Below are 14,969 nucleotides of genomic sequence, written 5' to 3' on the forward strand. Positions count from 1 at the left end.
AAAGTTTGCACACACATGCAGTTTCTCTCTCATGTCAGTTAATTTAGCCACATCTCAGGTTTGTGGCGAAGATAGAAATAAGGTAAAATGAAGGTGGGACAGGGAAGTCTTGGAAAAGATGGTGGGAAGATTTCATGTTGTTTTGTTTCTTGAGGTTGCATGGAGGATTTTCTAGGGAATAATTTTGAAACCATGGCAACTAACTGAAGTACTTGCCTGTTTGCAAGAGCGTGTGTAGTAGAGTTAGTGGGGTGATTACCTGGAGCTTGAGCTAGGAGGAGTAAATGCAGCATGGATACCGTTACTTTTTTCTTTTGGAGTAAGCTCTAAGCTATTTGCTTTTATGGCTTAAATGTCAAGAGGGGAATGCAGTTGAAATTGTTCTACTTGAATAGGAATTTATTCAGAAATTAGAATATATGCCCTGAGAAGTTAGGTTATTCTCTAAACCTCAGCCCAGCCTATTTGGTCATTCACAGATAACCAGGGCTGTTTGAAAATGGACTGTAGTCCATTCATTAATTTTGCATGCATGCTCAATTGCAAAGTCATGTCCACCTCTTTGTGACCCTATGTATGGTAGCCTGCCAGGCTCCTCTGTCCGTGGGATTTCCCCAGCAAGTATACTGGAGTGGGTTGCCATTTCCTTCTCCAGAGGCTATTCCTGACCCAGGGATTGAACCCGCGTCTCCTGCTTTGACAGACGGATTCTTTACCACTGAACCTCCAGGGAAACCCATTCATTCATTTTAGTCAATGAATATTTAACAAGTGCCTACTAAGCGCCAGACTCTATTCTAAGCTGTGTCATTTGTGAATATTCTAAATGAACCATAAACGAGAGAGAAAACTAAATAAAAGTACAGGCTTATTCACCTAATTTTTTCTTTTTTTTTTTTTTAGACAGTACCCGTTAGAAATCGGACATTGCCACATGGTCTAGTGTTCCACCGATATGTTATCAGTTATAAAATGAATGGGAAGTTACTTGTCACTGAACTATTAAAAGTTTACAGATGATTTACTTGCAAATTAACCAGGTTAGTTTCAGAGTAATGCCTATAGTAGTTTTTGTAAATGATTTATTTTTAAATTAACTTGTTCTGGTTTAGTGTAGTGCTTATAATTGTTAGATTTCAGGCACCTGTGTTCTCTGTTTTCTTGAGTAAGAGAGTCATAGACTTAGAGGCATTGTAGTTTGGGAAGTTGGGAGCGTCTGTAATCTGTCACCAGACATGTCCAGGTGGAATACTGGCTGAGAATTGATTGTTCTTTTGGGGTTAGAGAAATGAATGAGACATCTGGTCATTGCCCTTGTAGGTCTTTCTGTCATGAGGCATGAATGAGATTGTATTATAAGAGAGAAAGTAAGGTGGTGTCATGAGAAATACTTAAAACTTTAAGAAGAGAAGACTGCCAGTGATAATGTGTGCCTGTCACATGGAAGTTGAACTCAGGATTCTCTTGTTTGAGTCCTATTGCCTGAGAACAAATACTGTATGCTTGGGAGGGAATACTATACATCTTACTGTATGCCTGGGAGCTCTGCTAGCTATCAATGGGGCGCTCTTGGTTTTAGGGTACATTAAGTGCTCTTTGGACCTGACATCTGGAGACAGGTGATGTTTAGGTTAATAGTTTAAGGGTAGGGGTGGAAGAATATGGAACTTGACAGGGCTTTGAAGGATGAGTAGCAGTTAGGCATTTGGAGATGAAGACAGAACAGCATCAATAGTATAATCACAGGGTCTTTTCTGAGACTATTAGGTTGAAATGCTTCGTTTGCAGGATAGAGAGAGCTGTCAGTTCACTTGAATCTCTCTGTTGGTAAGGTTGCATTCCTCCTACTTAGCTGTTCTGTGGCCTTAAGGTATTGTAAAGTTTTTTTTTTTCCTATTAATTGTTTGACAATATTTACCCTTGAATATTTTGATGTATATTTCCTTAAAAACAAAAAAAGACAGCATTCTCTTATGTTACCACAATTATCAAAATCTGGACCTTATTCAAACTCCACTAGGGATTTCATTGGTACTTTTTACCTCATTAATGGAGGTAATCTTGTCTTTATACAGCATATTCTTTTTTGGTAACTTGCTTTTTTATGTTCATAAAGTTGAAAAGAAATCTAGAAAAGTACTGCTGCTAAGTGGCTTCAGTCATGTCCGACTCTGTGCGACCCCATAGACGGCAGCCCGCCAGGCTCCCCCATCCCTGGGATTCTCCAGGCAAGAAGACTGGAGTGGGTTGCCATTTCCTTCTCCAGTGCATGAAAGTGAAAAGTGAAAGTGAAGTCGCTCAGTCATGTCCAACTCTTAGCGACCCCGTGGACTGCAGCCCACCAGGCTCCTCCATCCATGGGATTTTCCAGGCAAGAGTACTGGAGTGGGGGGCCATTGCCTAACATGCACGTTTCCCACCGCCTGAACTGTTGGTTTTGGTCCTGAGTGAGGGCCTTAGGTCCTTACCCTGCCCGGCTGCTGCCTGCTGTCGCTCCAGTTTCATCTTTCCTCAGTTCCTCTCCTTCCTGCTGCCTCTGTCCAGCCATAGTCCTTGTCCTCCAAGCAAGTATGGTCATCATTTTTGAGTCATAAGGAGACAGCAATTAAAGGTTTTATTTAGTGTTGATGTTAAAATTTACATTTAATTTTTCACAGTGAGAACACTAAGGTATACTAATTTTGTAAGTACAACTTCTTGATGAGTTTTCACAACTACTCTGGCATAAAGACAGTTAAGGACCCCTATTTAAAGATTATTATTAATATATAAAGAGTCATTTTGCTGTTTGTTTCCCTCCTATAAATTTCAATGCCAAATATACTAGGGAAAATTAAAACTAAGTAAAAGTAAAACTAAGTGAAAAGTTCTCCATTACTCTTCCCCCTCTTGAAAGAACCATGGAACAGTTTGGTATATGCTTTTCCATTCTTCAACACGTGGTTCTCTGCATATACAAACACACATGTACCCATGTCACTTTTTAAAAACAGAGTGGTAGAATCATATTCTTGTATTAGTTAATGGCTTATCATTTTTATACAGCATTTTTCCATGTCAGTTCATAGCTGTTTCATGATTATATATAATTTATTTCTTTGGATGATTTTCCATAATTTATTTAACTTCCCACTGTGAAAGACATCTAAGTTCTTGTTAATTTTTCACTGTTAATCCTCCCTGTTTTATAAAAGAACCTAGTATGTGGCAAGAGGGGTAACTCAGCCAGAGTTAGAATAACACGTTTCCCAATGACTGGGTCACTCCACCTCCTATCTTCTAACTGAGTACTGAATGCCATCTGATGAGATGCTGGGTGCTATTTAAACCAGGTGAAGTGAACACACATCCTGCCTTTAGAGAGGCTGTAACATGGAGCTCGCACCGCCCTCGAGGGCAAGTGTTAAAGCAGTGTGTAGACTCAAGTAAGCAGCTTAGTAGGCCAGCTTTGAAGAGCACTGTGTGTGGCACACGTGATGTCAGTACTCCAGACAGGGTGGCGCCTTGGAAATTCTTTAATTTGAGAGGGTGGAAGTGTTGATCTGGAAACTGAATGATGTTCCTGGTTTTTCTTTTGGAACATGGGCTTAGTGGTGAGCACAGGATGAAAAGATTGCTGGTTGTTGAGAACTCATTCACCAGGAATGTATTATGTAAGTCAGCAGGAAGGAGGGCGGGATCATTCTCAGAAGCATCCCGCGAGGCCCCCAGAGGCCAGGGTGCTGCTGTGTTAGTCACTGTTTAGAGGTTGCTGTCCTGAGCTGGTGCCAGTCTTGTAATTTCTAACTGGATGGAGTCAAGATCAGTGTGAAGGAGGCTGGGAAAGCAACACCATCTAGTCTAGAGCAGAAGCCCTGCATTAGCTGCTCCATACGCAGCTCTGGCCTTTGGGGCAGCTCTGCCATCTTGTGGAATAAATGCTCAGTTTCTCTTGTGAGGGCCAAGTGTGGATAGCCTTGCCAGGGTTGCTTTCCTCCCACTTAGCTATTCTGTGACCTCCAAGTATTTTTCCTGCATACATTTTTTCTTTTAAAAGATGTTTTTATTTTGACACATTGGAAGACGTAAAAAGTTGCAAAAATAGTAGAAAGAATTTCTTGTATACCTTCAACCAGATTCCCTGTTTGTTAGCAGTTTTCTATGTTTGCTTCATTATTCTATTCTTTAAAAACTATTTTTTTCTGAATTATTTGCAAGTAAGTTGCAGACCGTTACCCCAAAATTTCTCAGTGTCTATTTCCTGATAACTAGAACATTTAATTACATGACCATAATTTAATTATCAAAGGCAGGACCTTATTCAGACTTAATCAGTTCTGATAATGTTCTTCATAGCAAACATGGAGGAAACTTTTTTTTGAGGGGATCAGGATCCAACTCAGGATGTCACACTGGATTTAATTGTTATGTTTCATTAGTTTCCTTTCATCTGAAACATTTTTTGTCAGTGTTTTGTTTTTCATGACCTTGACATTTCTGAAGAATATGATGTCGTTAAATTTGGGGTTTTTTTTGATGTATCCAGATAATTAGATTTAGGTTATTCCCTTTTAGCAGCAACACCATGCAAGTGATATATCCTTTTCAAGTGCATTCTAACAGGAGCCGCATGATATCTGTCCCATTTATTGGTGAAGATAACTTTGGTCACTTGGCTAAGGGTACTGCCCACCAGGTTTCTGTACTGTAAGGCTGTTATTTTTCCCTTTATAGTTAGTAAGTTTCTTGTGAGAGGATACCTTGAATATATGTAAATATCTTTATTTACATATACTCAAATATCTATGTGTTTCTTTATCAGGAGTTCACCCTAATATCCACTTCTGCTTCTTGCCTGATAAATATTTTTACTCTGAGGTCTACCAAATGGTGATTTTTAACTCTCATCATTCCTTCTACATTTATTAGTTTGTATTCTGTTAAGGAAGTGCCTGCCTGCTTGCCTTTCCCTCTCTCCCTGATCCCCCCTCCCTCCCTTCTTTCCTTCCTTCCCTCTTTTTATCCACATGGTCTCGTGGCATTTCTTTTGTTCTGCGGGTTATAATGGTTTCTATCCTTATTTATTCTAATAACCACGTTGTGGAGCCCTTCAAGCTAGTTCCTGTGTCTTCTTCACTTTCTGGCATAAGAAAATGTAGCACGCTCATCCTGTACTCACCCAACCTTGGATTCAGCCGTTTCTCCAGGAAACCCTGATTTCTTTTAAGTGGTGAATTGTGTTTAGAAACCAAGAGCTGAGTGCTGGGTACACTCATTGCTCCTGGCGTTCACAGAGGACACCTGAGAGTTCCTCTTTACCACCTGTTTTCCTAGCTTAAGCTTCTCTCTAGAGCTGTCAACAGTTTGATACCTATCCTTCTGGTTTCCTTTCTATGCATTTTATAATACCTTTCCCCCCGTCTGCAACCATACATGTCGTACAGTGTACACTGAACAGCTTTCTGTTTTCACTTAGCAGTGTATCTTGAGAGTAATCCATATCAGTAAGTATAGAGCTACTTCATTCTTTTAAATGACTAATTAGAATTATATAGTGCTGTCTACGGCCATACCACCCTGAACACGCCTGATCTTGTCTGATCTCAGAAGTCAAGCAGGGTCGGGCCTGGTTAGTACTTGGATGGAAGAATTACTTAGTGCAGACTTTGCATAATGAACTGCTTCTCTGTTTATGAACATTTTGTTATTTTTTTTATTCCAAACATTTGACTGGAGTTGCTGTATTTAAATCGGCTCATGTTTCTCTTTGGTTGCTTTTTGTTGCTTCACAGCTGAGAAAGCTATTCTTTCACAGACCTGAAAAATGTTTTATTCATTATAGTATTTCAAGTACATGTCAAAAAAATGGTAAACTACTGGGGTTATGTAGAGTCGTTGCTGACAAGAATACCAGTTATATTAGGGGTCAGTGCTGAGGGCATACACGACAATGAACCTTATCCTCTGGCTGGAGCAGTGACAAACAGCAGGATCTGGGAGCAGATCCACAGTGCTAAAGAGAGGCTGCAGTAGACAGTTGTTTGTGCCAGGAGTTGATAGCATGTGGTCCCTGAGAACCAGGCCATCTGGCTGCCTTCCTGCATTTGGAGTGAGCTGGGTCTGCATGGAAGTAGACTTGGCTAGACAGGGAGAGGGCACAGCATGAGCAGAGGTGTGAGCTATAAGAACATGAAGCGGTCACGGGGGCCCCCAGTTGGCTGGGGCAGCTGCTAAGGCCTCATTGTGGACTAACTAATGGGAGATGAGTTTGGAAAGCATGATGGTGCTTAGATTTCACATGGGCTTAGAAGGCCAGACTGAGTATTGCCAGCCAGAGTGAATACCATCATCATAAGCAATCTAGCTGTGAGGTTTTGAGGTACTTGGCAATGGGTATATTCCTTCTCCAGGGGATCTTCCCGACCCAGGGATCGAATCTGGGTCTCCTGCCTTATAGGCAGATGCTTTACCATCTGAGCCACCAGGGAAGCCCATACAAAAAAACAGTAATTACATAGGACATGATTTCTAAGCCAGGTCTCAGAAAACATAGTTTAAAAACCTTTTTTATTATAAAGATTATGCTTATCATAAAAGGGAAAGTGTAATATAAAGCATTGCCCAAGCAAATAGAAACCAAGAGCTTCTGATCCTACTCTGTATTATCTGTTGCTGTGTGGCAGTATTACCACGAGCATAGTATCTTAACACATTTATTTTCTCACAGTGTCTGTGGGTGAGACGTCTAGGCACAACTTAATAGAGTTCTCTGCAAGGCTGCAGTCAAGGAGTTGGCCAGGGCTGGTTCTCATCTGAAAAATCTACTGAGGAAGGGTCTGCTTCCAGGCTCACACATTATTGCAGGCTGTCAGGCCGAGGGCTGTAGTCTTTCGTGGGCACTCTCAGTTCCTTGCCACATGGCATTCTCCCTTGAGTAGCTCACAGCATGGCAGCTTGTTGCATTTAGGCAGCGTGGGAGAGTGCCTGCCGGTAAGATGGATGTTATGGTCTTACAAAACACAATCATGAAAGTGATCTGCTGTCACCTTTGCCTGTTCTATTAGAGGCAAGTTATATAGGTCCTGCCCACACTCAAAGAAGGGAAGGCAATGGCACCCCACTCCAGTACTCTTGCCTGGAAAATCCCATGGATGGAGTAGCCTGGTAGGCTGCAGTCCATGGGGTCGCTAAGAGTCAGACACAACTGAGCGACGTCACTTTGACTTTTCACTTTCGTGCATTGGAGAAGGAAATGGCAACCCATTCCAGTGTTCTTGCCTGGAGAATCCCAGGGACGGGGGAGCCTGGTGGGCTGCCGTCTATGGGGTCGCAGAGTCGGACACGACTGAAGTGACTTAGCAGCTTAGCAGCACACTCAAAGGGAGGGAATTGCACACGGGAGTGGATGCCCAGAGGCAGGGATTATTAGGAGACATTTTATAGTCTCTTTCTACCTCTCTTTCCCCCACAAAAGAAAAAGAAAGCACTCTTTTAGTATAATTAATTGAGTTATACTGTTATTTAAAGCAAATTCAAATTCCATGGACCATTTTTCTCCTCGTATAATTTGGGAGGGGCCAGAGCAGAGGGTGACCTGGGATTTTAAGCCTGGGAGCCTAGGATAGAGCTCCATGCTTTGGCTGCGTACTTCCATACAAAGATCTGTTAAACATGATGAAGAACACAGCATTTGAACAGTAATACCTGTAACTACTTGCAAATATTGATTTACATGCTACCTTCTAAAACAGGAATAAATTGGTTCCTGTAGTTTAGCCTGTAACCTAAGGATAATTCCATTACCCCTAGATTTTGAACCAGATGCCCTGGAGGATTTAATTTACATATTTTCTGCCCTTTGTCACCTAGTAACTGCTCTCATGTTGACAAAAAGGACCGTAGTATCCCAGGAGAGGATGATGTCACTTAGCTGGTGCTATCAGTGATGTATGTTCCAGATGAACTGTCCTCCCACTGGGAAACACTGTGTGTGAGACTTGGGATTGCTGTAGACTGTGGCCCAGGATGCCCCTTTGACAACCAGTGGCTCTCCAGGTTGCTTGACTGTGCTCACATCACCATGTTTCTTTTGTCACAGGACCACTGTTCTGGGGAGGAATGTAATATAAAATATAAAAGAATTGTATTCTTTCTACTGTGAAATAATATGGGTATTATAACATGGAAGAGTAGCGGGGAAAAAAAATCAGTGTTTTTGGTTTTTTTTACTTGAAGTCTCATAAGCAAATCATTATCATTGTTTACATTCTTACGATTCTAAAAAAAATACACTTATATTTTATGTTACTCGTTTTGCTGAAACTGTTTCTTTTGTGGGTTTTCTTAAGCTTAATTATGCTGTGCATGTTTTACTTTAAAATTCTTTTAAAATGTAAAACATTTTTACTGGTTCCATCATTTTGCTGTTCCTGTTGTGCTTTTACTAATTACCACTAACACCTCAGTGTTTGATTAATAAAATGGGACAAGTAGATGTTACATTTTTTCAGATTGTGCGCTGGTACATGGACCCCTGGCTGGGATTATGCATAACTTTTTTTAAAGCAAACAACTGTGAGGTCGGTGGCAAGCCAAGTGACAGCTAATGTTCAAGTAACCTGCTGCAGTTTGTAAGAGGATTTTATTTCTCTTCTAATACCTCATGGAAACACGTGGAAACCTTGTGAATATGTAAAATAAGCATTTTTATTCCCATTTAATGAGAAGCAAACTGTCTTGGAGAGGCTAGGGCTCTCTCTCTCGTTTGACGAAGTCGTCTGCCGAGGTGAGGACTGCAGGAGAAGTAGAGAGTGGAGCATGGTCCTCATCTCAGCATTTTAGGAGGAGTGAGCAGAACCAACTGTATATAAATAGAAAGGAACAAATAACTGCAAGTTTCATTTTCCATGAAGTACTTACGGGAATTGAGAGAAGGCAGGACAGAATCCTTTTTGCTCAGAGACCAAGGAAAATGCTGAGCAGGGCTTGGTTTGCATGTGGGAGAGGTGTGTCAGAGGCCTGTACTGCCTGAACTATGGCAGCTTTTTTGTTTTAATAACTTAATTTAAAAATTATTTATTTTTGTATTTATTTGGCTATGCTGGGTCTTAGTTGCAGCATGGTGGGATCTTTAGTTGTGGCATATGAACTTCTAGTTTTGGCATATGGGATCCAGTTCCTTGACCAAGGATCGAATCCAGGCCCCCTGCATTGGGAGCGCAGAGTCTTAGCCACTGGACCACCAGGGGAGTCCCTGAAATGCAGTTTTCTTTGCATACAGAGGGCTGCCATGTGGGAAAATTAGGATAAAATCGTGAAGTTTGGAACATACAATTTTCATATCTTTAAGAATTTGTTGTGTTCAGAATTGAAATAGTACAGTTTGCAAGACTTTCATGAAAAGGGAAAATTACTTAAGTCTTGGGGTGTTTGATCTACCTCTTCATTTGTGAGCCTGAAGCTATAGCTAATTGTGTAATCTATCAGAGTTTGTCACAGGCTATTACTCATAATTAATTTATCCTCTCTTTGCTGCTTGTCTCACGCTGATGCTTGTGTTGATTGTGTTTTCTCCAGATGGCAAAGTAAGTTATACTTACAGGCTTAGAATCAGAAGGGCTTGCATATCAATGAGTTTATATTACTTAACTGAGTTGAGTTTGTGGGGAAATCATCTTGAACTTCCATGGTTGAAGGTTCATAATTCTCAAATATTTATTACTCCTTCAGACAAAACCAGCAACTCATTTTGTCTTATTAATGCTGTTGTCTTGAAAAGGGCTCTAGCTTTGGCCAGGAGCTTTGTGACAGGAATACCAGGTAGAGTCTATTTTCCTGTGGAGTTTATCTGTTTACCTGAGCCCCTGTGATCCTAGTACCACCTCTGAGGCAGGTGGCCCACCTGATTGCCAAGCTTGTTTACCTTTTGAGGTCTAGCTGTTTCCACCTTCTGCTTACTTGTGAGGAATCAAGGGTTCTGCTTTTGTGGGGAAGAGTTTTTATCCTGCCAAACTGAATGTATTTCCTTTTGAGAGGCTTATACTGGACTGGTAGACTGTCTGTCTTAATCCATTTAGGTTGCTGTAACAAAATACCATAGACTAAGTGTCTTATAAACAACAGAGATTTATTTCTCAGAGTTCTGGAGTCTGGGAAGTTCAAGATCAAGGTGCCAGCAGATTAAGTGTCTGTTGAGGGCCAGCTTCGTAGTTCATAAACAGCTATCTTTTTACAGTAACCTCACATGGAGGTACGGGCAAGGGAGCTCTCTGGAGTCTCTTTTATAAAGCCACTAGTCCTGTTCATGAGGGCTCTGCCTTTGTGACATAATCACTTCCCAAATGCTCCACTTCCAAATACCATCACTTTGGGAATTAAGTTTCAACATAGGAATGTGAGGAGTCTACTATAGCACTCAGACCAGGTATCTCTTTATTTTAGCAGACAGTTTGACCACAGCCCTCTTAAAATCTAGCTATGAACAAAGAGGAAACAGATATGTGAGTGCATTAGTAATTTGCATAGATCAAGTTCAGTTGGCTTAGGCAACTCTAACCAAAGAGTGTAGATTAGTTGATGTCAGCCTGACGGTTATTCTGAAGGCTGTCCTCAGCTCTGTACTACTGGATCTTTATTAACAGCCTGGATAAAGACCTGCAAATATATAGGGTTACAGAGACAAAAGTTACAAAGTTCTTGGACTAAAATAATCAGGTGGAGTTTATTAGGGATAAATGTAACTTCCAACATAGAGTTTGGTAAAACTTGGAGAAAATGCACTTTAATTTGTGTTTTAAAAAGACAAACCACATGAAGTTCAGGATTTTGGTGGATTAAGCTTGGACTGTCCAGCACCTAGTATAATGTAATTAAACAATTGAAAATTTTTGGAGAGGGGCTGCATTAGTGAAAGTAAGATGTCCTGAAAGGTAGGGGTAATAATCCCACTGAATGGCCATGCTGGGCATCTTAAGGTTGGTTTCGGACTTCACATTTCTAGTAGGATATAGAGAAAACTGAATGCTTCCCGAGTGATGTGTCTTCTAGCCAGAGCTTATGAGGGCTGGTTGAAGGAGTATTTCACTCCGGTTGATAATTATGTCTCCTGCCACATTCCATAAATGACAGAAGCCTGTTTACCAGGACTATTTTATATTTGAAATGGCCTGCTTTGCACCAAGTGTATATGTTATCTTATAGCCCTCTCTCTAACTCTTTTGAAATAGGTGGGAATCTGGATAATCAGAGTTTCAAAAAACCATACACAGCTTATTTATGCTGCTAATAAAGGGTAGAGCTGGGATGTGAAGTTGAATGGTTTCCATTATACTGCCCTCAATCTGCAGTGGCATGCAGTGAGACTGGGGGTGAAGGGAGCTTCTGCCCTTCTGCTGTGAGAGGTTAATTGCTGAAAGACTGTTCATAAGTCACATTTGTTCTTTAATCCAAAATGATACTGTATACATATACTTAAAAACTATTTATTTGTGTATTTATTTATTTTTGGCTGTGCTGGGTCTTTGTTACTGTACAGGCTGTTCTTTAGTTATGGTGCATGGGCTTCTCTTGTTGCAGAGCATAGGCTCTAGGGAGAGCAGGCTTCAATAGTTGCAGTTTCTGGGCTCTAGAGCGCAGGCTCAGTAGATGCGATACATGGGCTTAGTTGCCCTGCAGCATGTGGGATCTTCCCAGACCAAGCCTCAAACCTATGTCTCCTGCATTGGCAAGCAAATTCTTTACCACTGAGCGAGCCACCAGGTAAGCCCTATACTTTTTTAAAAAATTTCTTTTCCATTATAGCTTATTCCAGAATATTGAACAAAATTGTACTGTATATTCACTATTTATTGAACAGATGTTGTTTTAGAACCTTTGCATGCAGTTCATTTAATTCTTTCAAGTCAGTGAAGTAGTTAGCATTATTGCTATCTCCACTCTGCATATGAAGGTGCTAGGAGGCAGGAGGAGTAATTAGAGGACCGAGGATTTGAACCAGGCTGCCCAGCTGCAGAGCCCCCACTTTAACCACTGGTCCTGTCTTTGCCTTATGCAAATGGCTAGTGTGTGTACACAAGGGTGCGAAGGTTCTGAATAGAAAGAGTGGTAATTCTTCATGGAATTGATTCAAAGTTCTCATTATTGTTAACTTTTTAAAAAGTTCTAAGGTGTTTGTATTTTGGCTTTTTTTTTTTTAAATAAATAGTTGATCACAAACAGGGCTTCGGACACAAGCCGAAGGATAGCTGAGTTTACTGTAGCTGAATTTGACTGCTGTGGGCCTTGGGTGGTAGTAGGCAGGCTTGGTGCTCTCTGACCTCCTCAGACCTTAGGTTTGTTTACACAGTGCTAAGTGGAATTTTCTGCAGTGATTTTTGAAAGATTGTTAGGTGGAAAACGAACTATTAGGTTGGACCATTTGAAATGGCCAATATCTCACCTTTCTTAACCTATAAAATGGCAAATTGATATGGTTCAGCTTAATAGGCCAAAGGGGAGGAAATTCCAGAGAAACTGTATTTTGTTTTAAGAGAGCATTTTAGGATATATTAGAGGTTGAATTTTGAATTTCTTTACTGACTATTTTTTTGTTTTTCTGGTGCAACTGTATGTAGGGAGAAGTATGTATTCTATTTCATTTCATGTTACTTTTTATTAACTGTATCTGACTGATTTGACCCTCTTTCTTTTATCTCTTGTCATGGATAGAAAATGAGTTAAGGCATTCTGCTTTGGGGGCGGTGTATGTGTATACATCAGATCATCAAGCCTACCAGTTTTATAATCATACCTTCCTGCTGATTTTGAAATGTAGGGTATGATTTAGATTGAGTTATTCCTTCTGATTATGGAATGGTACTTGAAAAGGTAATCATAATATTTACCAAAAGTTCAGCATGCTCTTTGCTTGTAATGAAAATTGTATCATTGCATTTAGGAAAAAGTTGATTCACTCAAGAAAGGTCCATACATTCAGGATATTCTTGGGTGATGTAATCTGTAGAGTAAGGGTGACTTGAGTTTAAGGTGATTGCTCTCATTGGGATGAGGGTATTGTGAGGGGAGTCTTCAATAAATTGAGTTTCTAATATTTATGATTTCCTTGTGACAGCATTGCTTTCTATTATTGATGCATGACAGACAATTACCTTCTGCTTTGGTTTGGCGCCTACGTGCGTGCTCAGTCATGTCTGACTCTTTGTGACCCCATGAACTGTAGCCTACCAGGCTCCTCTCTCCATGGAATTTTCTGGGCAAGAATACTGGAGTAGATTGCCGTTTCCTACTCTGGGGACCTTCCTGACGGATCCTGTATCTCCCATGTCACCTGCATTGGCGGGCAGACTCTTAGCGCTAAAGCTACCTGGGAAGACTGTTGGTTTAGGGAGGGGGTGTCAAACGTTTTTTGTCCCTTTGGATTTGATCACTGAGTTCTCTACATGCCTTCCAGCTTCATTCAGTTGGTTGTCTTTTTTCCTTCTTCTTCTCTGAGTCCTCTTTGTCAGAGTACATCATACTGAGAGCTCAAAAGCTCTATACTAAAACCTTTGTAATAGTGATTTCCTTGTGTAAGATCCTTTTGGTTTCATAAAGAGATCCTACCAGAATATTCTCTAGTCCTGCCTACACAAACATAGCTGAATGATGGAAGATCTGAGTCTGGTCCAACTCATGAGTAACGAGTGCTGGGCTGGATTCCTGGTTTTTTTCTTTTTTAGGATTTTCCCTTGTTCTTCTGAAACCGTGAGAACTTGTGTGGCTGCTTTAAAAAAGAAAAAAAAAGTTGATCTCTTCTTTCAAGAGATGAATCACAGTTGAGTCTTTGTTGTTTACCCTGAAGTTATATCCATTCTTCAAACAGCAGTGGTCATCGGTGTCTCCCTCTGCATATGCATGCTGCTCTCTCACTCTGTTGCCATGTGTTGTGTTGATGCATGTATTGTAATAGCTCCAATAAGCATGAGGGATCTTTTTTTTTTTTTTCCAGTAACAAATACTTTTAAGAGAACAAATGATTTTGTGACATCTAAAGCACCAGCCAGCGACCTAAATCACAAGTTTAGGTGCACGGTTGTGGATTGTTTAAAAATTTTCCGCAAAGCCAAACTGTTGCATTATCACATGAAGTATTTCCACGGAATAGAAAAGTCGCCAGAACCAGAGGAGAACCCAGGAAAGAGGCACGTCCAGACCAGGGGCTCTTCAGCTTCAGACAAGGCCAGCCAGGAGAGCCTGACCAGGAAGCGGGTCTCAGCCAGTTCCCCAAGTAAGCATTTTGGTTTTGCAATGTATCTGTATCATGAAGGGCTGACCCAAAAAGCGGGTGTTAGGTTGGTCTGGTCCAGTTGAATCCCCCCAAATTGGAAATGACAAGTTTTCAGGAATTGCTTCATGGAAATCATAGCCCTCCTGGAAGAAACAGAAATATCTGACTCTTATTCTTACCTCTATCTCTTGCTGCTCAAGTTACCTTGAGAAAGTCCCATCTGAGAAAGTCTTAGCCTCTGAAGGTATGGAGTGGGGACGGTCAAGGAAGGGGAGCTCCACTAGCAGCCAGCAGGGGAGCTAGTGCTGAGAGTATCATGGGTGTAGTCATCCCTGCTCCCTGCCGCCCCCGCCACAACCTGTGCTCCCTCCCTGCTAACAGAACAAAAGACTGAAGGAACTAAGAGCTGATGTGATTCTCCTGTGGGGTCCAATTTCATAATAATTGCATCTGGAGATGTTTTCTAACAACAGTGTTTATTTTGCACAGAAGCTACAATGAAGGTAGTAAGGGTTACCATAAAAACTCATGTACATGTCTTGTTTATTACAAGAGAACCTTTCTGGAGATTTTTTCTGAAACTTAGAGAAAACGAAAAATTACATGTTTCTTGGGGATTGCAGAATAATTAATGAGTTTCCAGTAAATTCAACAAGCTTCCCAGATTCAGTTTTCCTGAGATTGTGACATCATCATGTATTTTTTGGTTTGAAGCCTTTCGTTTAAA

General features: G+C 40.9%; 1 protein-coding gene across 4 annotated transcripts in view; it reads left to right on the top strand.

Annotated features, from left to right (window-relative positions):
• The window catches only part of PHF20 (PHD finger protein 20), a 135,294-nt gene that overhangs the window by 73,953 nt on the left and 46,372 nt on the right, over positions 1-14,969 (top strand). For 3 of the 4 annotated variants that reach the window (XM_018057792.1, XM_018057793.1, XM_018057794.1), the window contains one exon: positions 13,964-14,242. The exons of the other annotated variant lie outside the window; for it this stretch is intronic. In XM_018057792.1, coding sequence (XP_017913281.1) covers positions 13,964-14,242 — 279 coding nt within the window. The remainder of the gene's footprint in view (positions 1-13,963; positions 14,243-14,969) is intronic. 4 annotated transcript variants of the gene reach the window in all.

This window comes from Capra hircus, chromosome 13, assembly GCF_001704415.2.
Source record: "Capra hircus breed San Clemente chromosome 13, ASM170441v1, whole genome shotgun sequence".
NCBI lineage: Eukaryota > Metazoa > Chordata > Mammalia > Artiodactyla > Bovidae > Capra > Capra hircus.